This window comes from Protobothrops mucrosquamatus, unplaced genomic scaffold, assembly GCF_001527695.2.
Source record: "Protobothrops mucrosquamatus isolate PMUCROS unplaced genomic scaffold, P.Mucros_1.0 scaffold1945, whole genome shotgun sequence".
Lineage (NCBI taxonomy): Eukaryota > Metazoa > Chordata > Lepidosauria > Squamata > Viperidae > Protobothrops > Protobothrops mucrosquamatus.
This window is the reverse complement of record NW_015388066.1, coordinates 9,860-29,064: the sequence shown is the minus strand read 5'-3', so window position 1 is coordinate 29,064 and position 19,205 is coordinate 9,860. Positions and strand designations below refer to the sequence as shown.

The 19,205-nt window shown below is 38.7% G+C and overlaps 1 protein-coding gene across 1 annotated transcript in view; it reads left to right on the top strand.

The window, feature by feature from the left end:
• LOC107294447 (cytochrome P450 2J5-like) overlaps positions 1 to 18,739 on the top strand; it is a gene marked incomplete at its 3' end in the record, with an annotated part of 22,661 nt that extends 3,922 nt beyond the window's left edge. The window contains exons 3-10 of the mRNA XM_015823678.2: positions 6,875 to 7,024; positions 7,211 to 7,371; positions 8,287 to 8,463; positions 9,197 to 9,338; positions 11,545 to 11,732; positions 12,225 to 12,366; positions 16,099 to 16,270; positions 18,697 to 18,739. Of these exons, the coding sequence (XP_015679164.2) occupies positions 6,875 to 7,024; positions 7,211 to 7,371; positions 8,287 to 8,463; positions 9,197 to 9,338; positions 11,545 to 11,732; positions 12,225 to 12,366; positions 16,099 to 16,270; positions 18,697 to 18,739 (1,175 nt within the window). The remainder of the gene's footprint in view (positions 1 to 6,874; positions 7,025 to 7,210; positions 7,372 to 8,286; positions 8,464 to 9,196; positions 9,339 to 11,544; positions 11,733 to 12,224; positions 12,367 to 16,098; positions 16,271 to 18,696) is intronic.
• Positions 18,740 to 19,205: the final 466 nt, after the last annotated feature.

Below are 19,205 nucleotides of genomic sequence, written 5' to 3'. Positions count from 1 at the left end.
TGATAGTTGCATAAGTTGTTTTTTATCTTTAGCAGTCATATTCTTTGTAAGAATTTTAGTCTTTTGAACATTAGTTCTAAATCCAGCCACCTTGCCATATTGATGCAGCACTTGCAACAAAGTTTCCAGTGACTCAATTGGTTGAGACAATGTAAAAACCAAATCATCTGCAAAGGCTTTAAGTTTGTATTCTTTAGAAGAAATTCTTAGGCCTTTAATCAATGTAGAATCTCTAATTCTAGATAATAAAATTTCCAATGACAGTACAAATAATAAAGGGGAGAGTGGACAGCCTTGCCTAGTACCTTTTTGTATCTCACTTTTCTGTTGTGTCTTATTCCTGACGATGGTGATGATGATGATGATAATAAGTATTATAATTATAATAATTATAATTATAATTATAACTATAGAATTAGAAGGGACCTTGGAGATCATCTAGTCCAACCCCCTGCTCAGGCAGGAAACTCTATACCATTTCGGACCAATGGCTGTCCAGTCTCTTCTTAAAAAACTTCCAGTGTTGGAGCATTCACCGCTTCTGGAGGCAGGTTGTTCCACTGGTTAATTGTTCTGACTGTCAGGAAGTTTCTCCTTAGTTCTAGGTTGCTTCTCTCCTTGGTTAGTTTCCATCCGTTGCTTCTTGTCCTGCCTTCAGGCGCTTTGGAGAATAGCTTGACTGCCTCTTCTTTGGGGCAGCCCCTGAGATACTGGAAAGCTGCTATCCTGTCCCCCCTCGTCCTTCTCTTCATTAAACTACTAGTCATACCCAATTCCAGCAGCCATTCCTTATGTGTTTTAGCCTCCAGTCCCCTGATCCTCTTTGTTGCTCTTCTCTGCACTCTTTCTAGAGTCTCAACACCTTTTTTACATCGTGGTGACCAAAATGCAGTATTCAAAGTGTGGCCTTACCAAGGCCTTGTAAAGTGGTATTAACACTTCATGTGACCTTGCTTCTCTCCCTTTGTTAATGCAGCCTAGCACTGTGTTGGCTTTTTGGGCAGCTGCAGCACACGGCTGGCTCCTATTTAAGTGATTGTCCACTAGGACTCCGAGGTCCCTCTCACTGTTACTACTATTGAGCAAGGTACCACCTATACCAGGGGTAGGCAACCTTGGCTCTTTTATGACTGGTGGACTTCAACTCCCAGAATTCCTGAGCCAGCATGGCTCAGCTTGGAAACCTCTCCCTTTCCCCTCAGCATAGCTGGCTCAAGAATTCTGGGAGTTGAAGTCCACCAGTCATAAAAGAGCCAAGGTTGCCTACCCCTGGTCTGGATCCAAGCCCGCAGTTTCATCAAAATGGCCAACTGAGGAATTCTGGGAGCTGAAGTCCACCAGTCATAAAAGGGCCAAGTTTGAAGACCCCTGAGAGTCTGGATCCAAGCCCGCACTTTCATCAAAATGTCCTTCAAGTTTGTCTTATGTTTCCTTTTTAATCTATTTATTTATTATTAATAAATTATTAATAATTATAATAGCCTAATTATTATAACAATGTTATAATAATAATTATTAATACATTCAGCTAGGGGTTACATTCAGCTAGGCCAGGGGTAGGCAACCTTGGCTCTTTTGTGACTCGTGGACTTCAACTCCCAGAATTCCTCAGCCAGCATGAGGGAAACCTTTGCCCCTTCATGACTCGTGGACTTCAACTCCCAGAATTCCTGAGCCAGCATGAGGGAAACTTTGGCCCCTTCATGACTTTGGACTTCAACTCCCAGAATTCCTGAGCCAGCATGGCTCAGCTTGGAAACCTCTCCCTTTCCCCTCAGTATGGCTGGCTCAGGAATTCTGGGAGTTGAAGTCCACGAGTCATAAAAGAGCCAAGGTTGCCTACGTCTGGCCTATACTGTACCTGTGCCTTTGGTTTGTCTTGCCTTGATGATTAGGGTGTTTTTTTTTAATTTGTTTTCATTCCCACTAGGAAAAGAAGAAGAAGGATGAAGAGAAGGAGAGCAGGACAGCTCAGCTGTCTTTGGACAAAAAAATTGACGAAGAGACTTTGCAGGAGAAAAGCACGCCCGAAGGAGTCGTTTCACAATCCAGGCCCTGCCCTGCAGCCCCCCAGAAGGAAACTGGGAACCAGGACCCCAAAGTGCCACCAAGGCTGCTAACCCCTGAAAATGAAGGACCCCCAGCAGCCCCCCAGACCGAACCTCCGCTGGGCGCGGAACTGGGTGCAAACATTTTGCAGGAGGATCAAGATGCAAAAATGGCGGAAGGGCCGGATCTCGAGGAAGGCGCCGTTAGCGGCAAGATGACCGGCAACTTGTTGGGAAAACGCATTCCTCCCGCGGAAACTGCACCCCGGAGTAGCCTTATGGAACCTCCTTTCTCCGAAAAGGTCCGTGTCCCGGCCTCTCTTCCCGAAACGGGAGCCAAAGCACACCCGGAGACCCCCCTCTTTAAAAACCTGTACCCCGATCTCTCGGCGCTGTTATCGGAAGGACTGCCGGATTTTACTTTCCAACTGCAGCATCGCCCGGAGACTTTGTATCCCGAACTTCCGGCCCATCCCGAACTCGTTCCGTTTACCAAAGAGCAGCTGAAGGTTTTCGAGCCCTGCTCCTGGCTGGAGAACGTGGAGGCCTACGCGGAGGAATTTGGCAGCCTCGCCCACCAGGACCGCCACGAGTTTTACGAGCTGGTGGTCAACTACGGCCGCTGTCGGAAGCAGCTGCTGCTCGCCGAGACCAAATTGCAAAGCCTTTCCTGGGATGGTGAAAGCGTCAAAGACCGCCTGTGGACTTTCCGGGATCAGCAGCAGGCTGCCCAGGTGTGTTTGTGTGTGTGTGTGTGTCAGGGAAGCTGGGTTTGGGCAGAACAACAGAATAACGAGAGTGATTAGAATAGAATAGAATAGAATAGAATAGAATAGAATAGAATAGAATAGAATAGAATAGAATAGAATATAGGATATAAAATAGAATAGAATAGAATAGAAAATATGTAATGGAATATAGAATAGAATAGAATAGAATAGAATAGAATAGAATAGAATAGAATAGAATAGAATATAGGATATAAAATAGAATAGAATAGAAAATATGTAATGGAATATAGAATAGAATAGAATAGAATATAGGATATAGAATAGAATAGAATAGAAAATATGTAATGGAATATAGAATAGAATAAAATAGAATAGAATATAATATATGGAATTGAATCGAATAGAATACAATCGAATAGAATAGATAGAATAGAATAGAATAGAATAGATTAAATAGAATAGATTAAATAGAATAGAATAGAATAGAATAGAATAGAATAGAATAGAATAGAGAATAGGAGTTGGAAGGGACCTTGGAGGTCTTCCAGTCCACCCCCCCCTCGTTGCTCAAGCAGGGAACACTATGACATTTCAGACAAACGAGTTGTCATTGAAATCCCACGGTTCAGATCTCTGGTTTACGAAAGGATCTCGCTGCCCAATCAGCTTTTCTGGTTCTCAAATTTTAACACCAAAATTCAGCACAGTTTTTTTTTATCCCCCCCCCCCCCCGGGAAACTCGGATTGGTGATTTGTGTGGAAGCCTTGAGGGCTTAGAGTAGAGGTCACCAACCTTTTCATGCTGGCGGCCTGGAGGGAAAGGGGGCATCTGGGAAATTTGTGTACGTGTGCACGCCGAATGGGGCCGTGCGCGCCCACATGGCACTAGTGGCCCCCTGAGAAGGGAAGCATCTTCAAGGGGAATGGAAGGATTGATACTCCTTGCAGACAGCCGGCCATTTGCCTTCTTTGAGAGAGTCGTTGAGNGGGTAAACTCCTGGATTGCAAAGCAAAAGAATTTACCCAGAGACATTGTGATATATTTTACAAGAAAGTCTAGACGTAATGAAATAATGCAGCTCTTTTATCAACAGAGATTTAAAATTTTGAATCAAGACATCATTCTCTTAAAGGAAATTCCAGCAAAAATACTTAGAGCGCGCAGAGATTATGCCTTTTTGACACAACTTCATGGTATTTTTGTTTTCAATACCAAGTGCTGAAATACTTCTCTCTCTCTTTCTGTTTGTGTGTGTGTGTTTGCATGTGTGTTTGTAGTATCCTACATTTTAAGCTGTCCTTCTTTCCCTATGACAGCGGTTCCCAACGTCTGGGCTGTGGACCAGTACCGCTCCTGGCCTGTTGGGAACTGGGCCACACAAACAGCAGGCAAACAAGTGAAGCTTTATCTGTGCATGGGTGGGATGTAGGTTGTGCATGAAAGGATCCCTCTCCCTCGGTGCATGGAAAAATTGTCTTCCATAAAACTGGTCCCTGGTGCCAGAAAGGTTGGAGACCATTGCCCTAAGGAATACTTTGTTTTATGAATATATCCTATATATATATATATATATATTAAAAACAATCTTAAAAACAGACGAATGATTCCTGGATACATTCATGGTAAAAGATAAAAGAAAGTGAACACCAGGAAGAATTAAAAACTATAAAAGTTTTAATAAATTAGAGTCCAAGCTTTCACCGGCCACTGCCGGCATCATCAGGGATCTATGCAGGTTAATGGGAGCGCTTATTTATGGTCAAACTACTTTTGCACCCGACCCATGGATGCTGTCATGGGATTCCGTCAGCCAATCGGCGTTCTGACACTGTTTTTGTTTTATTAACCAACTTGCCTGCGCTGTTCCTATCCTCACACAACTTGCCACCACTTTTTCCCTCCCCCTCTCTCCTTCTTCCTTTCTGTATTTCTGCACCAGTCTTTTGTCCTACCCTGCTGGGAATGGGTCTACGTTGTACACTGATTTCATCACCATCTCCCCCACCCCCGGGTGCCTTATGAAGTGTCCTATCTCGATCCGTACTGCCCGATACTCCTCCTCCTTCTCCCTTTCCACACCCGGCAAACGTGCAGCCACGATCCCCAGATATCGATGTCACCCCCTTCTCTTCGTCACCACCATTGACTGCCCGGGGGCATGTGCTTGCCCCTGCGTTGTTCTCCACCTTACCCTGCAGTCGCAATTCCCTGTCTACTCGGTCTTTCCCCCTCCCCTCTCTCTGAACTGCCTTTCTCGTATTTCCCGTCTCCCCCCTTTTTCTTCCTGCTGAGGCCACTTCGTTCGTCTGCAATGGATGGCTCATCTGAGTTTTTGTAAAGTTTCACAGTAGACGTCTGAACTAATGGTCGAACCACACTCCATGAACTTCACTAGCTGTAGTCCTTTGGCATCTTAGAAGACTGATGCCATAACCTTTCTGGCAGACAATGTTTGCTGAGCTTTTTGGGGGGGTTCTTTGGTGAGTATGACACCAGACCATTGATTGCTGTTTGCTTCTGGGGTTCACATATGACACCCAGGTTTCATTGCCAATCACAATTCTGTTAAGAAATTGTTCTCCTTCCTCGGCATAATCCGTGAGAAAGTCCAAAGCAGAACCCAGATTTGGTGCTGAGTAACTACCACCTCTTCATTTCAAACCTTGTAAGACATTATGACAAGTGCCTCAATTTGAATGGTGATCATGTGAAAAAATAATGTAATGTTGTAGTTTTCTAATGTATATAATAAAAGTTCTGTATCTGCGAGTGTCTGTCATTGATAACCAAATGGAGGTTTATTTCCGAATTGTCCTCATAGATATGCTGTAGTGGCGAATATTTGTAGATATAGATATTCTCAAATTAATACGTTCACTTGCTACAATTCTTATGCCACCATTCAATTTATATAGACTATCAAAAATGTCATAACATTTTCTAACTGATATGTGATTAATTTAAGAAAAATCCAAATTTATAGTGAATTCTAAATTTAAGCAATTCGTTCCTTTGGGTTTAGAAAGTGCTCCTTTTTCATCATATAACTTACTAATATCTTGATAAACTGCAGTTCTGTATCTTCCTGATTTATCTCTTTGAGTTCATGAACTTTTCTAAGAATATTTTCTCTCAAGTGGGCATCAACAAGCTTAATATATCCTGGGCTTTTCTACCTTATGGCATGATTTCATGAAGACTATAGTCGATTTCCTTGTGATATTAATAAAGCCCAGAAAATAATCATTCTGTCATGTGGCAATGAAGCTACATTGTTTTCTCTGACACCCTGCATTCAAATTTTTCATCCTGAAGATCAGCTGTACATGGTCTAATGTCCAGAAGATTATTTTGAGTCTTTTTTTTTAAATACAAGAATGCTGGACATTTATCAATTACATAAGGACTACCAACAATTTCATGCACTTCTTTAGACATTTTCTTAATTTGTTTATACATACTAAAACTATTACTTTGCTTGCTCAGTCATTTTGTACCGTTGGACCTTGCACTTATCTTTGAAATATATCATTCTCCAGTTCCTTAATTTGAAGTTGTTTTTTTAAATAAAAAATAGGCTGTTTTTTTATTCTACATAAATATGTCAGGTAAAGACTGTCACATGCTGGCTAACCTTTTCTTATAACATTTTGTTCATTTATTTGGTACTAGCTGTACCCGGCCACGCGTTGCTGTGGCTCTGTCTGGTTAAATGGAAAAGAAAGAAAAGAGAAAGTGCACATTTGTAATATGTTTACGTTCACAATGCTTGTGGGTATACAATATACGTCCAATAGATGGTGCTGTTTTTCAAAAAAGCATGTTTTACCTGTCACAGGTGTGACATCTATATAATAGTAGGTATATAAAAACACGCACGTATTCGAATGCAACGTTGTGTCAAAATTTCAAAGCAATCGGTGAAGAACTTTCGGAGATTTAAGATTTTGAACAAACGAACATTTACATTTTTATTTATATAGATTCTCACCACAAATCCAGAGAGATATTTGGCAACAACTAGACCTAACTGTTGTTTTTTTTATCATGAATGTTATCAGGAATCATTTATCACTGTCTGCTGATGTCCACAGGAATTATTCTTTCCAGTGGCCACACCTGGAAACAGCAGAGACACATCGGCATCACTTCTCTGCGGAAGCTGGGCCTGGGGAAGAAAAGCATTGAGCATCAAATAGAAGACGCAGCTCAGGCATTGGTGGAGATCTTTAGACAAACAAAAGGTATGCAATCATAATGGCTCGAGTCCCTGTCTGCAGAAATCTTTTCCATTCTGAGTATTTTGAATAAAAGCAATGCATTTGATTTGATTTTTCTATTTTTGAAACAATTGGTCCCCAGTTGTCTTCCTTCATCCACTTAGAAGTCTTGTTCCTTAAAAATTCATTATAAAATATCTTCATTTGCAGGACAGCCATTTGACCCTTCATTTCCAGTACTAAATGCAGTTTTTAATGTCATATGTGTTTTCAATACTGGACATCAGTCTGCTCCTGAAGATGAAAACTTTCAGAAGTTAATTCAAGCCCTTAATTTTTTTTTGAATTTCACTGGTAACATTTTCCACTTGGTAAGTCATGTTTTCTATTAAAGAGACAAAGTTTCCCAAACCAACTCCATCTGTAATTTCATGGAAACATGAATGGAATCCATGGAGGAAGCCTTGGAAATCATCTATTGTACTGTTATCCCTGGTATGTGTGTCTTCCTTGAATCAGGTTTGACTCAAGGTAAGAGCCTGGACAACTCTTTGAAGTTTTCTTGTGAAGATTTTGGAAATGGTTTGCCACTGCCCACTTCCTAGGGCTGAGAGAGAGGGACTGGTCCAGGGTCACCCAGTTGACTTAGTGTTTGAGTTGAGACTAAAATTCAGAGTCTATCAGTTTCTAGGCTAGTGCATTAACAGCTACATTGATTTTGACCAAATGAACTTGTGCTTTTATTTAATTGCCCAAGAGTTTGAACCTACTATCTGTTCAATCATACCTGGAGCAGGTATTTATATTCCCTGTATAGCCAGTAGAGCATTTGTTAAAATGTTGAGAACCAAGTACTGTGTGATGGGGTGAGTTCCCATTTCTTCATCAGTTCCTGCCTGCCTAGCAGTTTGAAAGCCTGCAAATGCAAGTAGATAAATAGGTACCACTTCAGTGGGAAGGTAACAGTGTACCATGCACCTCAGCATATAGTCATGCCAGTCACATGACTGGGAAAGCTTCTTTTGACAATATCGGCTGTCTTGGCTAGAATATAGAGACGAACACCACCCCTAGAGTTGAACATGACTAGACAGAGGAACCCTAACCTATGTTACTTTAACTTTGACTTTAACTCTGCCTTTTTAATTGCAATACTGCATCTTTTATTTTTAAACACATAAATATAATAAATATATCATATTGTAAGTTGAAAGTGAAGTGTTGAGAATCTTCTGTAACTCTGGTAGGATATAAATAGATAACATTACCTCTTCTGTTCCTTTTAGATTTATGTTCAATTTCCACAATTAATGAACTACCTCCCAGGCCCTCACCAGAAGGCCCTGGCTTCTAGGGAGCTTATCATTTCCTTTGCAAAGCAGGAAATAGAGAAACACAAGGAATTTCACGCTCTGCATGAGCCACAGGATTTCATTGATTACTATCTTCTTCAGATGGAGAAGGTATGGATTTACTGTACTTCAGTATATGGGCAAGGAATTATTACATTCCTCACTATAAGTAAACAAGAGGAGCTACTAGTTTTGTTTTCCTTGGAGGTATTTTTTTTCATTCAGCTCCCATTCTGAATTTAACCCAACCTAAAAGTTGAAAGAAAAATCTTCATCATAGTCCAGTCCAACCTAAAAGTTGAAAGAAAAATCTTCATCATAGTCCAGTCCAAGCAAGTATAAAGAACAACGTTGAACTATTGTGGATGGAAAAGAAGTAGATCTTATGGTACTTGATATCAATGTGGTACTTGGTATCAAGAGCATGTAAAGTATTAGTGCTGCTTTATACCACACTGCTGAGACCACATTTGGAATACTACATCCAGTTTTGGTCACCATGATGCAAAAAGATGTTGAGATCCTAGAAAAAGTGCAGAAAACAGCAACAAAGATGATTAGGGAACTGGAAGCTTAAACATATAAAGAACAGTTGCAGGAACTGGGTATCTTTAATTTAATGAAGAGAAGGACTGGGGTGACATGCGTTTATTATTATTTATTCACTAAATTGTAATTGTAATTGGGTATTGTAATTATAAACTTCTGGGTACATTGTCCATAATAAATATAAAGAGCAATTGTGAGAGGTTTATTCTCACAACTTGCAACACGGAGGCAAAAATAACCACACAAAAGTTACATAGAATTTATTGTAATTTTCATTTTCTATTTTAAACTTCAGAGCAGGAATGACCCCGATTCAACCTACAATGAAGAGAACCTGATTCAGTGTATTTTGGATTTTTTTGTTGCTGGGACAGAAACGACCATGGCTACTCTGATGTGGGCACTGCTCCTCTTGACCAATCATCCTGACATCCAAGGTGAGACAGACATGGGTGGGTGGAACGAAGGTCACTCTCAGATTTTAAAACAGAGAGAAATTATTTCAAATACTGAATGATTGAACTGAATCTATTCTTTGTAGATTCTTTTTTTTATAACAAATTTTATTGGTTTTCCAGTTTTACATTTAAGTATTTAGAAAGCAGCATGGTGATTGGGTAATCAATAATTCAATAACAAAATCTTTAGCACATATATCAGGTTACATCGTCTAAAATTCCTTCTCTATTTCCCTTAACATTTGCTATATCATATTTAAACAAGTAAATTTCTAATTATAACAAGCTCAGTTGAGACATTTATCAATATATTTTTTGCTTATACATATCCATATCCTGTTTTTAAGTTTTACCTAATTTTTAATTTTTAATTATGGTATTCCAATTTAACCTTTGACATCCATAGTATTTAAATTTCGAGTAACCCAAATTTCCTTTATTTTACTACATAAAAGTTATAATATCTAAGATACACATATTATTTACTTAAATATATTCTTAATTTATTTCATAAACATTTTCTATTTCTCATCCTAGTACATCACCACTTACTAATAGAATGTCCTTTATTGTCTCAAGTCCATCATCTGTATTACCTGGGCTAAACAATAATTTGAAGCTATTTGCAATAGTTAATTTTTATTTCCTTTATGAATCTAAATCCTAAATATTAAGCCAATCAATCCCTTATTTTTATCATTTTCCAACAATATTTAAATCTATAATCACATTTCCCTTCATCTCAAAATCTCCCTTTAGCCCATTAGTTGAGACATAAGTCTTCTGTCATAAATCAGAAGACTCCATTTTTTAAATCTAACTCTAGCTTTCTTTTTATGCCAACCAAGTTTCCATATCAATGCCTTTAAATCATCAGATAGATCTCCCTTCATTCTTGCACATGTTATTTGAATCAAAGCATACCATCTGGTTATTAATTTTCCAGAGGAACTGGCCCATTTATAATCGTTAAATTGTTGCCCTGGTGGCTTAGGTCTCCATATTTGCTCTAGTATGTTTATCTTCAATTCGGTCTGGTCTTCTTCCTTAGTTTCTTCTGGTTTAAGTAAAAAGTCATGTCCAATTTTATGGTTGTTGTTTGGTTGTCTAGGTTTTCAGTGTGCCATACTTGTTGATCTTTAACACCCCCCATCTTGGTATTACTTTCTTCCGCTTCTGTTGCTTTTTGGGTTGTAGGTTCTTTAGTTACAATCAGGGTAAGTTTTATTAGATGTCAGGTGTATTGCCATAATACATAGCTAGAACTGAGAATCTTGTACCAAAATCCCTAAGTTCAACTTTTTCCTCCCTTACCTGCCTCCCATGATCCTCCATGACCAATCAGGTTCATGCAAGATGTTACGAGAGTGATCAGTTCAAGACCAGGTTGGTATGAAGCTGCCTTCTTTTCCCAGTCAGGTGACCTTGAGGCAGCATCTCGTGAACATACAGTTGTTACTTTCATTTCCCCCCAAACATTCCCTCTCCCAACCATCCTCCCCAGCATTCATGGCAGACTGTCATCGCATGGCAGCCAGGCACAAGCAAGCATAAGGTGGCAGCTGACATGATAGTCTTACTTTATATTGCCATGATGAGAACGCATTTAGAATACCACATCCAGTTCTGGTCATCATGATACAAAAAGATGTTGAGGTCCCGGAAAATGTGCAGAGAAAAGCAAAAAAAAATATGATAAAGGGTCTTGGGGCTAAATCATAGGACAAATGGTTGAGGGAGCTGGATATGCCTAGCCTACTGAAGGGAAGTATTGAGGGGCATGATAATTCTCTTACAGTACATGAGAGGCTGTTACGAAGAAGAGAGGATTGAGAAATTCTCTAGGACAAGACATAATATGTAGAAGCTTATCTAAGAGAGATCCAACCTCAAAGTAAGGAAAAATTTCCTGTCAGAAAGAACAACTTAATCAGTGGAATGTCTTACCACTGGAAGTTGTGACTAGGGGTTTCGAATGGGATTATATAAGGCTCCTGCCTTGAGCAGGGTTTGGACTATAAGACCTCCAAAGTCTCTCTCAGACATATGATTCTATTAAATGATTACAATTAATGCCCCAAATGCTATTCCAGGTCCTAAAGTTCTATTGAGGATTAAAATTTGGAAACAAATAAAGGAAACACAATATTGAAAATGAACCTTCTATTTCTATCATTTTTTCCAGAGAAAGTCAAGAAGGAGATTGAAGATGTGTTTGGCTTCTCGGGGTCAATTTCCTATCAGGATCGGAAGAAGCTGCCTTACACCAATGCTGTGATTCATGAAATGCAGCGTTTAAAATATATCTTGCTAGCTGGGGTTCCCAGGCGAAGTACAAAGGATGTAAAGATGAGGGGTTACCTTATTCCAAAGGTGAGAAACATGGTCAGGCTGCATTCCAGGAGTCTATTATGGAAGTAAAAGCAGAATATGGACTTTGACAGAAGCTCTCTGTTCAGGAACTGCCGAAGTAGTCATGCAAAATTGAATTGGGAAGAATAGCAAACTTTTGTGGGGAATGGATGATGTGTTTAAATTTAACAGCTGCCAGATTTTAAAGCTAGAACCATAAACATTTTCTATTTATTGTAAGAAGATGATAATATTAACTTCAGAACTGAAGTCATGTGTCACCATGTTTCTTTGTGTATTTATTGGGGCAATTTGGACTGATAAGGACAGCTCTCTGTTTTAATGGAAGGGAGGGGAGAAAGGAGGAGCCACTGCTCTCTCAATCTGCTTTGGAAATGAACAAATAGGGGTCCATAAAGGCAAGCTAAAACCAAATGTTTCATCAATCTTATTTGAACTTTTTTGCCCATTTCCTTATGAAACCGTTCTATTTAATCCTATTGTTTTTTACAGAGGAGCATTATTATCCCAGACCTGCGCTCTGTTCTTCTTGACCCAGAACAATGGGAGACACCTAAAGAATTCAACCCAAATCACTTTTTAGACAAGGATGGGAAGTTCATTGAACGGGAAGAGTTTCTGCCATTTGGAATAGGTACATCCATGAGCCCAAAGCAACTTATAATTTATAGTTTCCCACCACCACTAAAATCACAGATTCTGAAATTATCATGGTCTGAACAGAAAATCCAGAATCTGAATTCCTTATAGTTTCAAAACTGTGGGAATATGAAGTTCTCCTTAGGCTACAGGGTTTCAATGACCAAGAAATACTAGTTATAATCACACTCTAATCAGTGGAGTTTTATAAGAAATGTACAAGTTTACATAATTGTCTCCGGTTTTGGGAGGATAATTATAAGCTAAATCCAAAATCTGAGCTAATTATAAGATAATTATAAGCTAAATCCAAAATTTGTAGCTTCTTACCAATGGATTCAAGCCACAGAATTTTGCTCCTAGATTCATTAACATACATATTAGTTTTTTTTATAATCACAAGTGCTTAAAGTAGATTCATTAACTCTGCCATATTGTCTGGGTTTCAATGTCTAATTTACTAATACATAGCAAGTTTCTTTCTCCCTACCTCGTTTTCTCTAGCCAATTATAAAAAGTATCCCATGTTCTAAAATAAATGGAATCTTCTTTCTCTTTCATTTTCAATGTCAATCTATCCATTTCTGCAAACTCTTAAGATTTTTTTAACTAACACTTCCTCCGCTAGTGGATCTTCATAATTCTGGCTTAAAATCTAAATGTTTGTTCGTCATTTTCTCTAACCATGTATCTATTCTTAACCAAAATCGTTTAGCTTTAGAGTATGTCAACCAAAGAGTATGTCAACGTGCCTATTTTTTGTTTACATTTCCAACAGTTATTTGATACATCTTTAAACATTTTTGCTAACCTCACAGGTGTTAAATGCCATCTCTAAAACATTTTATATAAATTTTCTTTGTACGCTACTGCTTTTATTATTTTCAAATTTCTTTCCCAAAGGCTTTACCATTTTTCTAGTTCTATGTTATGTCCAAAGTTCTTTGCCCATGTTATCATTGTTTCTTTAACTTGTTCCTTTTCCATCTTTAAGCTTAGCATATATTTATAACATTTCTTGATCAATTTTTCATCTGATGTCAGTAATATCTTATCAAATTCTGCCTGTTCTTTATAGAACCCAGATATTTTAACATCTTTTTCATATCTCGTTTGAAACATAAAGAGTATTTTTGGTAGAATATTCATCTTCACAGTTGCTATTCTCCCCAACATTGAAAGTTGTAGTTTTTTCCATTTTTTCAAGTCTAGTTTTAGTTGTTTTAATAAGTTTACATAATTATCTTTTTTTATTGTTGCACATCTTGCTGTTAGGTAGATTCCCAGGTACTTAAATTTTATGACTATTTGAAGACCTGTTTTTTTCTGATAACTGATTTTTTTGTTTTTCTGTAAGATTTTTAGTTAACAATTCGGTCTTTTTTCTGTTTATTTTCAGACCTGCCACTTCTTCGAATTCTTCTATCTTTTTCATAAGCTTAAAGCTTGTCTCAAGAGGTTCTTCTAGTATAAAAACTAAATCATCTGCAAATGCTTGTAATTTGTATTTTTCATTTTTTATTTCCACTCCTTTAATTTTCATATCTTGTCTAATGTTTCTATTTAATACCTCCAATATTAGTATGAATAGCAATGGAGATAGGGGACATCCTTGTCTTGTGCCTTTTTTAATATTGAAAACAAACAAAACCTCTGTCATTGTAATGGCTGCAGAATTTCCCCTACCATGGTATTGCCATCTTATCTGCACATATACCGATGACTCTTTCTCCATTGATGGCGCATATAGTAAAGGGCATAAAAGGACAGCTTCAGTTATGAGAAACGTGAAATGCTATTGTTCTCCCAGAAAGCTCAGGTCTTATAAGTGGAAAAGAAAAGAAAGCTTCTATTTGCAAATAAAAGGTTTGTCCAAATGGGAATACCTCTTGTGAAGATCAAAGTTCGATTTTTTGAAACTGGGTTCTGATGAGTCTACCAAGAAATATTGGCAAACACCACACCACACACCACACCACACACACACACACACACACACACACACACACCTCAAATATTCTTTCAACTATTCTATTTGCTCCCTGTTCTGTCAGGAAATTTCCCTTTAGTTCTAGATTGGTTCTCTCCTTGATTAGTTTCCATCCATTGCTTCTTGTCCAATATGAATAACTGGAATGACTGTGCCCCCATAGCTGAAGTCCAACAGAGGCACAGAAGAATACTTGATCATAAACTGAAAATTAGCTCTCTCCACATCAGATTTCTGACATAGTTTATTTGCCAAGACAACCAAAACAGATTCAGTAGCATAGATGGATAAATTCCATGTTGAAATGGTCAGTTTCACTCAAATGGATTTGCAGCTGTCAGACCATTGATGTCTCAACACTTGTAATACTTGAAAAGTAAGTTGAATGTAACTTTGACGTGTAATGATAAATCAACCGATGATTACGCTCTGCTAGTAAAAAGTACTTATGAGAGATGATGAAACTGCGTAGATCATCTCCATATTTCACAAATCAGCCAGGACTCCACAAATAGATAAGGCATAATATTCCCTTGATGTAATCCATTCAGACCTATCTCGTACCTCAACCAGACTATTTTGGTGACCCTTTAACCCTGCAGAATGTGGTATGAAGATCATCTCCAATTTCTGCAGAAGCTGATTTCCATCCCTGCAGAATGGCTTCCACGTCTGTCTATGCAAAAAGAGTTAGGCAAAGCTGGTTCTTGCTCTGATGGAAACAAAATACAAAAGCCACTGACTGGGGCCCAATACTAGTTGGGACAGATGCATGCTAAACATGGCATCCTGGATCATTCCTGAACTAATAATCTGAGCATGAATGTTTAAATCCTGCGGGGAAAAAATCAAATGTAGTTGAATTCCACTTACTCTGATGGGGCAGGAAGAAAGCCTGTTTTACAGAATGGTATTCTCACATTTGTCCAGGCAGCCAGATGTAGTAAGCAAAAAATAACAAGAATGGGTGTTTGGTCACTGAAAGGGAATTCCTATAGCAGTGATGGCGAACCTTTTAGAGACCGAATGCCCAAACTGCAACCCAAAACCCACTTACGCATTGTCGGGTGCCGGGTGGGTGTGGCCCATTGGGTGGGTGTGGCCCATTGGGTGGGTGTGGCCCATTGGGTGGGCGTGGCTGCGGTGATAACGGCAAACTGGGTGGGACTAAAAAGTTCAATCAATCAATTCCAACTTTGCAAGATCTTTTTTTCCCCGCAAGAAGTTGAAATTGACTGATTGAACCTTTTTTTTTTTTGCACACGGCGGCGGAGGCCTAAAGTGAAAAGGTTTTATAAAACCCAGCTGAAGGCCTCGGACTGGGGCGACGGCGCACGTGCCCACAGAGAGGGCTCTGAGTGCCGCCTCTGGCACTCGTGCCATAGGTTCACCACCACTGTCCTATAGATTATGTGCATTCCACCTCCTGTGGTCTGATGCACCATAGAATAAGCTGGTGGACAGAGAGGTGAGAAAATGACTTCCCTGTTTTAGGCCCATCTCTTGTAGTACATGCGAGATCAGTTATTTCCCAGGGTGTATAGCTTTGCCTTTGAAATGGTGTACTATTTACCACAATCTTAGTTAAAGTTATACTATGAGTTAAAGTTACGCTCAAAGATACTAGGTCAACATGGAAATCTTCTTGGGATGTCTTTTCAGATTTCATTCATGATGTACTTATAAACTGGAGAACAGATTATTATCCCCTTCATGCATGCTTTGTCTCATCTACAGGTCAACGTGTATGCGTGGGACAGCAGCTGGCAAGAATTGAGATCTTCATCTTTCTGACCAGCCTGTTGAGGGCCTTCAACTTCCGGTTGCCTAAAGGAGTGAAAGAACTCAATGAAGCACCTGTCGTAAAAGTGACAATGCATCCACACCCTTACAAACTGTGTGCTATTCCCACAAGGGTTTAAACGTAAACAATATAAAAAGCATAAATGTAATTTTGGAGTAGCTATTCAATATAGTAAATGTTTCCTATATACCTATTCTCTTAATATTGTGTTTTGCTTCTATTTACTCAATACTGAAACATGTTTAATATATAGCTAGGTTCACACAACATATCTAACCTGGTCAAACAAACAGCTGTATGCTTGTTTTGTTTTATCTTTTTTTCCCCTTTGGGTGCCAATACAACATAATACTTTCTATTAAGTCTTAGTATCTTTTTTCATTTTTAATAATTTTCTCCTGTGGACTTCATGTTCTCCAGCCAGAGCAAACTTGATAGATGTCCCCAAAGGATACCATGCTGGAAGGTATAAAAAGCTGCTGACAGAATTAACAGAACAAGAAAAAGGACGTGCGACCAATCTAGATCCCAGTGCAGAACATTTTTCATCCCATTCTTACGGCTGAACTTGGACTAAATCCAATATCTGCTTCTGTTTGTTCTGAGGAGAGTTTCCTGTGACGGTTGAACCCGTTAAGGATATCACCATCCTCTGCTACCATTTCTTTATAATAAAACACATTTTCTAACAGCAGGTTTCACTCCAAAATTAGTTTAATTTGCTCCATTCTGTATTAGTGAGTCTCTTCTCCTTTAATTATAATACAGTGGTACCTCAGTACTCATTGTTAATTGGTTCTAGGAGGTGCAATCAGTACTAAAAATGACGAATACCAATGAAAATTTTCCCATAAGGAATAATGTAGTGTGTCACGAGGCAGTGGACACCAACAAGTTCTAGCTTCTGCATTGAGTTCCAAACAATGACTACCATGACAAAATTATGTCATCAAAATTCATTGAGTACCAAATTCGATGAGTTTCCAAGCAGTTGAGTACCAAGGTATTCAGTTCTTTCTGGTTCCCATTAGTATCCAATTTTTGGACTCCCACTTTATCATGTTGTTCCTAATCAATACCTTTTTTATGGAAAGATTTCTTATAATTAATTTCAAAATCTTCATATATTTTTTAAAAAATTCAAGTCTGTCTGGTCCCTTAGTTTGTTTATCACTTTCCAAAATGAAGGTTCTAATCACTCCTGTGCTGTTTATTCCAACTTAAGAACTTTTAAAGATTTTATACTTTCATAAATCTTCATTAGCCATGCATTAAAGGAAACTCAGATAGTGTAATCAAACTTGCCCTTCTGAAGGATATTAATATTTTTAAAAGCCCATTAACAAGCAAATTCCAGGACGTCTGGATGGGATTTCCCGACAATGCCAATGCTTGAGGACGGGGCTCCATCTCTTGCATCTGGTTTTCCCATGCTGGGGGATCCTGGAAAGGGTCGAAAGTCACCCCATAGAGGCGGCAAGCGAGGAGCGGACGTTCATTGATCATGCAGGACGGGTGGTAGCCCCCCCGTTTGATCCGAGGAAGCCCTCCAAACTGGCAGAGGAAAGACTGGCTGCATTTGTGTAGCCAGCCCTAAGCTGTTGACTACGGAAGTCAACAAGCACTACCAAGCATTTTTACAGCAACGTGGATGAAACTGGGTGAGACCTGATCCTTTCTTTATGATCTTGAGGCCTCTTCCTGAAAAGCTGTCCAAAGCACTTCCCCCAATGAAAGAGGGAAAGGGAAATTTTGCCCCACTCCCTCAGAAAAGAAAAATGGCGAATTAATACTTGGGGATACTGGCGAACCTATAAGACTCAACTGGAACTAAAATATACTTATAGTTTAAAAATTTGGGGACTAAAAGTGTTTTTAAGACCTTTTTATTTTTATTTCTTCTAAAGAAAAAGACTTGAAATGTTTAACAATATGTTTTGGATTTAAAAACCAGAAAGTGGCGTTGATGACATCCAGTGGTGAATTATGGCACTACAACTTACTTGTGCCTAAAAGAAATCTGGCTTGAAGCCCAGAATTAGATAAGGTTTTGTCTGACCTTGGAATTATTTTACTATTGGAAATTACAGTTGAAAAAAAAGGAACAGGCTTGGGGGCTGCTTACCTATGTGGCAGAGATGATAAACATTTTAAACTTGGCCTGTCTGAATTTTGAACATAAATACTGACTTCCAGAACTGTATTATGGATTTATTTATTTTCAATTTCTTGTTCTTCCCTTGGCTTGGCTGCTCATTCCATTGTCATTTCTTCCTGTCGTTTTGTTTCTCTCTGTGGACGGGGTTCTGTACTTTTCCCTTCCATGAAATCTCTGTGGTTGTCATATAACTCCATTGCCTTAAGTGCTGTATCCAATCTGTATCTTTCCCCATCCCAATTAATTAAAATCCCTTCTGGAATCAGTCATCTGAAATTCACTCCTTTTTCAGTTAATTTTCTGGTCAGGAATTGATATTCTCTCTTATTCTCCTTGGAATCTGTTTCAGGACTACATCCTTTTTTTCTTTATATCGCAAAGGATCATCTCTCACTCTTTCAAAATCTCATCTCTTATGGATCTTTTGACAAATCTGATATGTGAAGAGGAAAAAAGAAAAAAAATTAACGTTACCCCTCTGCCAAAAATTATTCCAAAAAATCTTGCTAGCAGACGTTCTTTTGCTCAGTCTATCGTTAAGTAGTTGTAATAGTCACAATTCAAACAATATTTATAATCCAAAGGGAGGGGGCTCACTTCCAAAGACAACTGTTCTGGATCCAACGTTGCCCCTAAGTCAAAATTTATAATCCACCAAGACCTGCTATTGGAATTAGTAGTCCATAGGCCTTCTCCAAGAGATTTTTCACTATTTCAGTTTCCACTGTCCATAAATAGTTCTCCAGTCCAACGTTAAGAATTTATAATCCACACTAACTCTGTCTTTAAGCAGCTTGTAAAAACGCAGTTCAAACAGTATTTATAATCCAAAGAAAAAAACAGATGGTTTCAAAATAGTTTATATCCTTTAGTTATAATCCA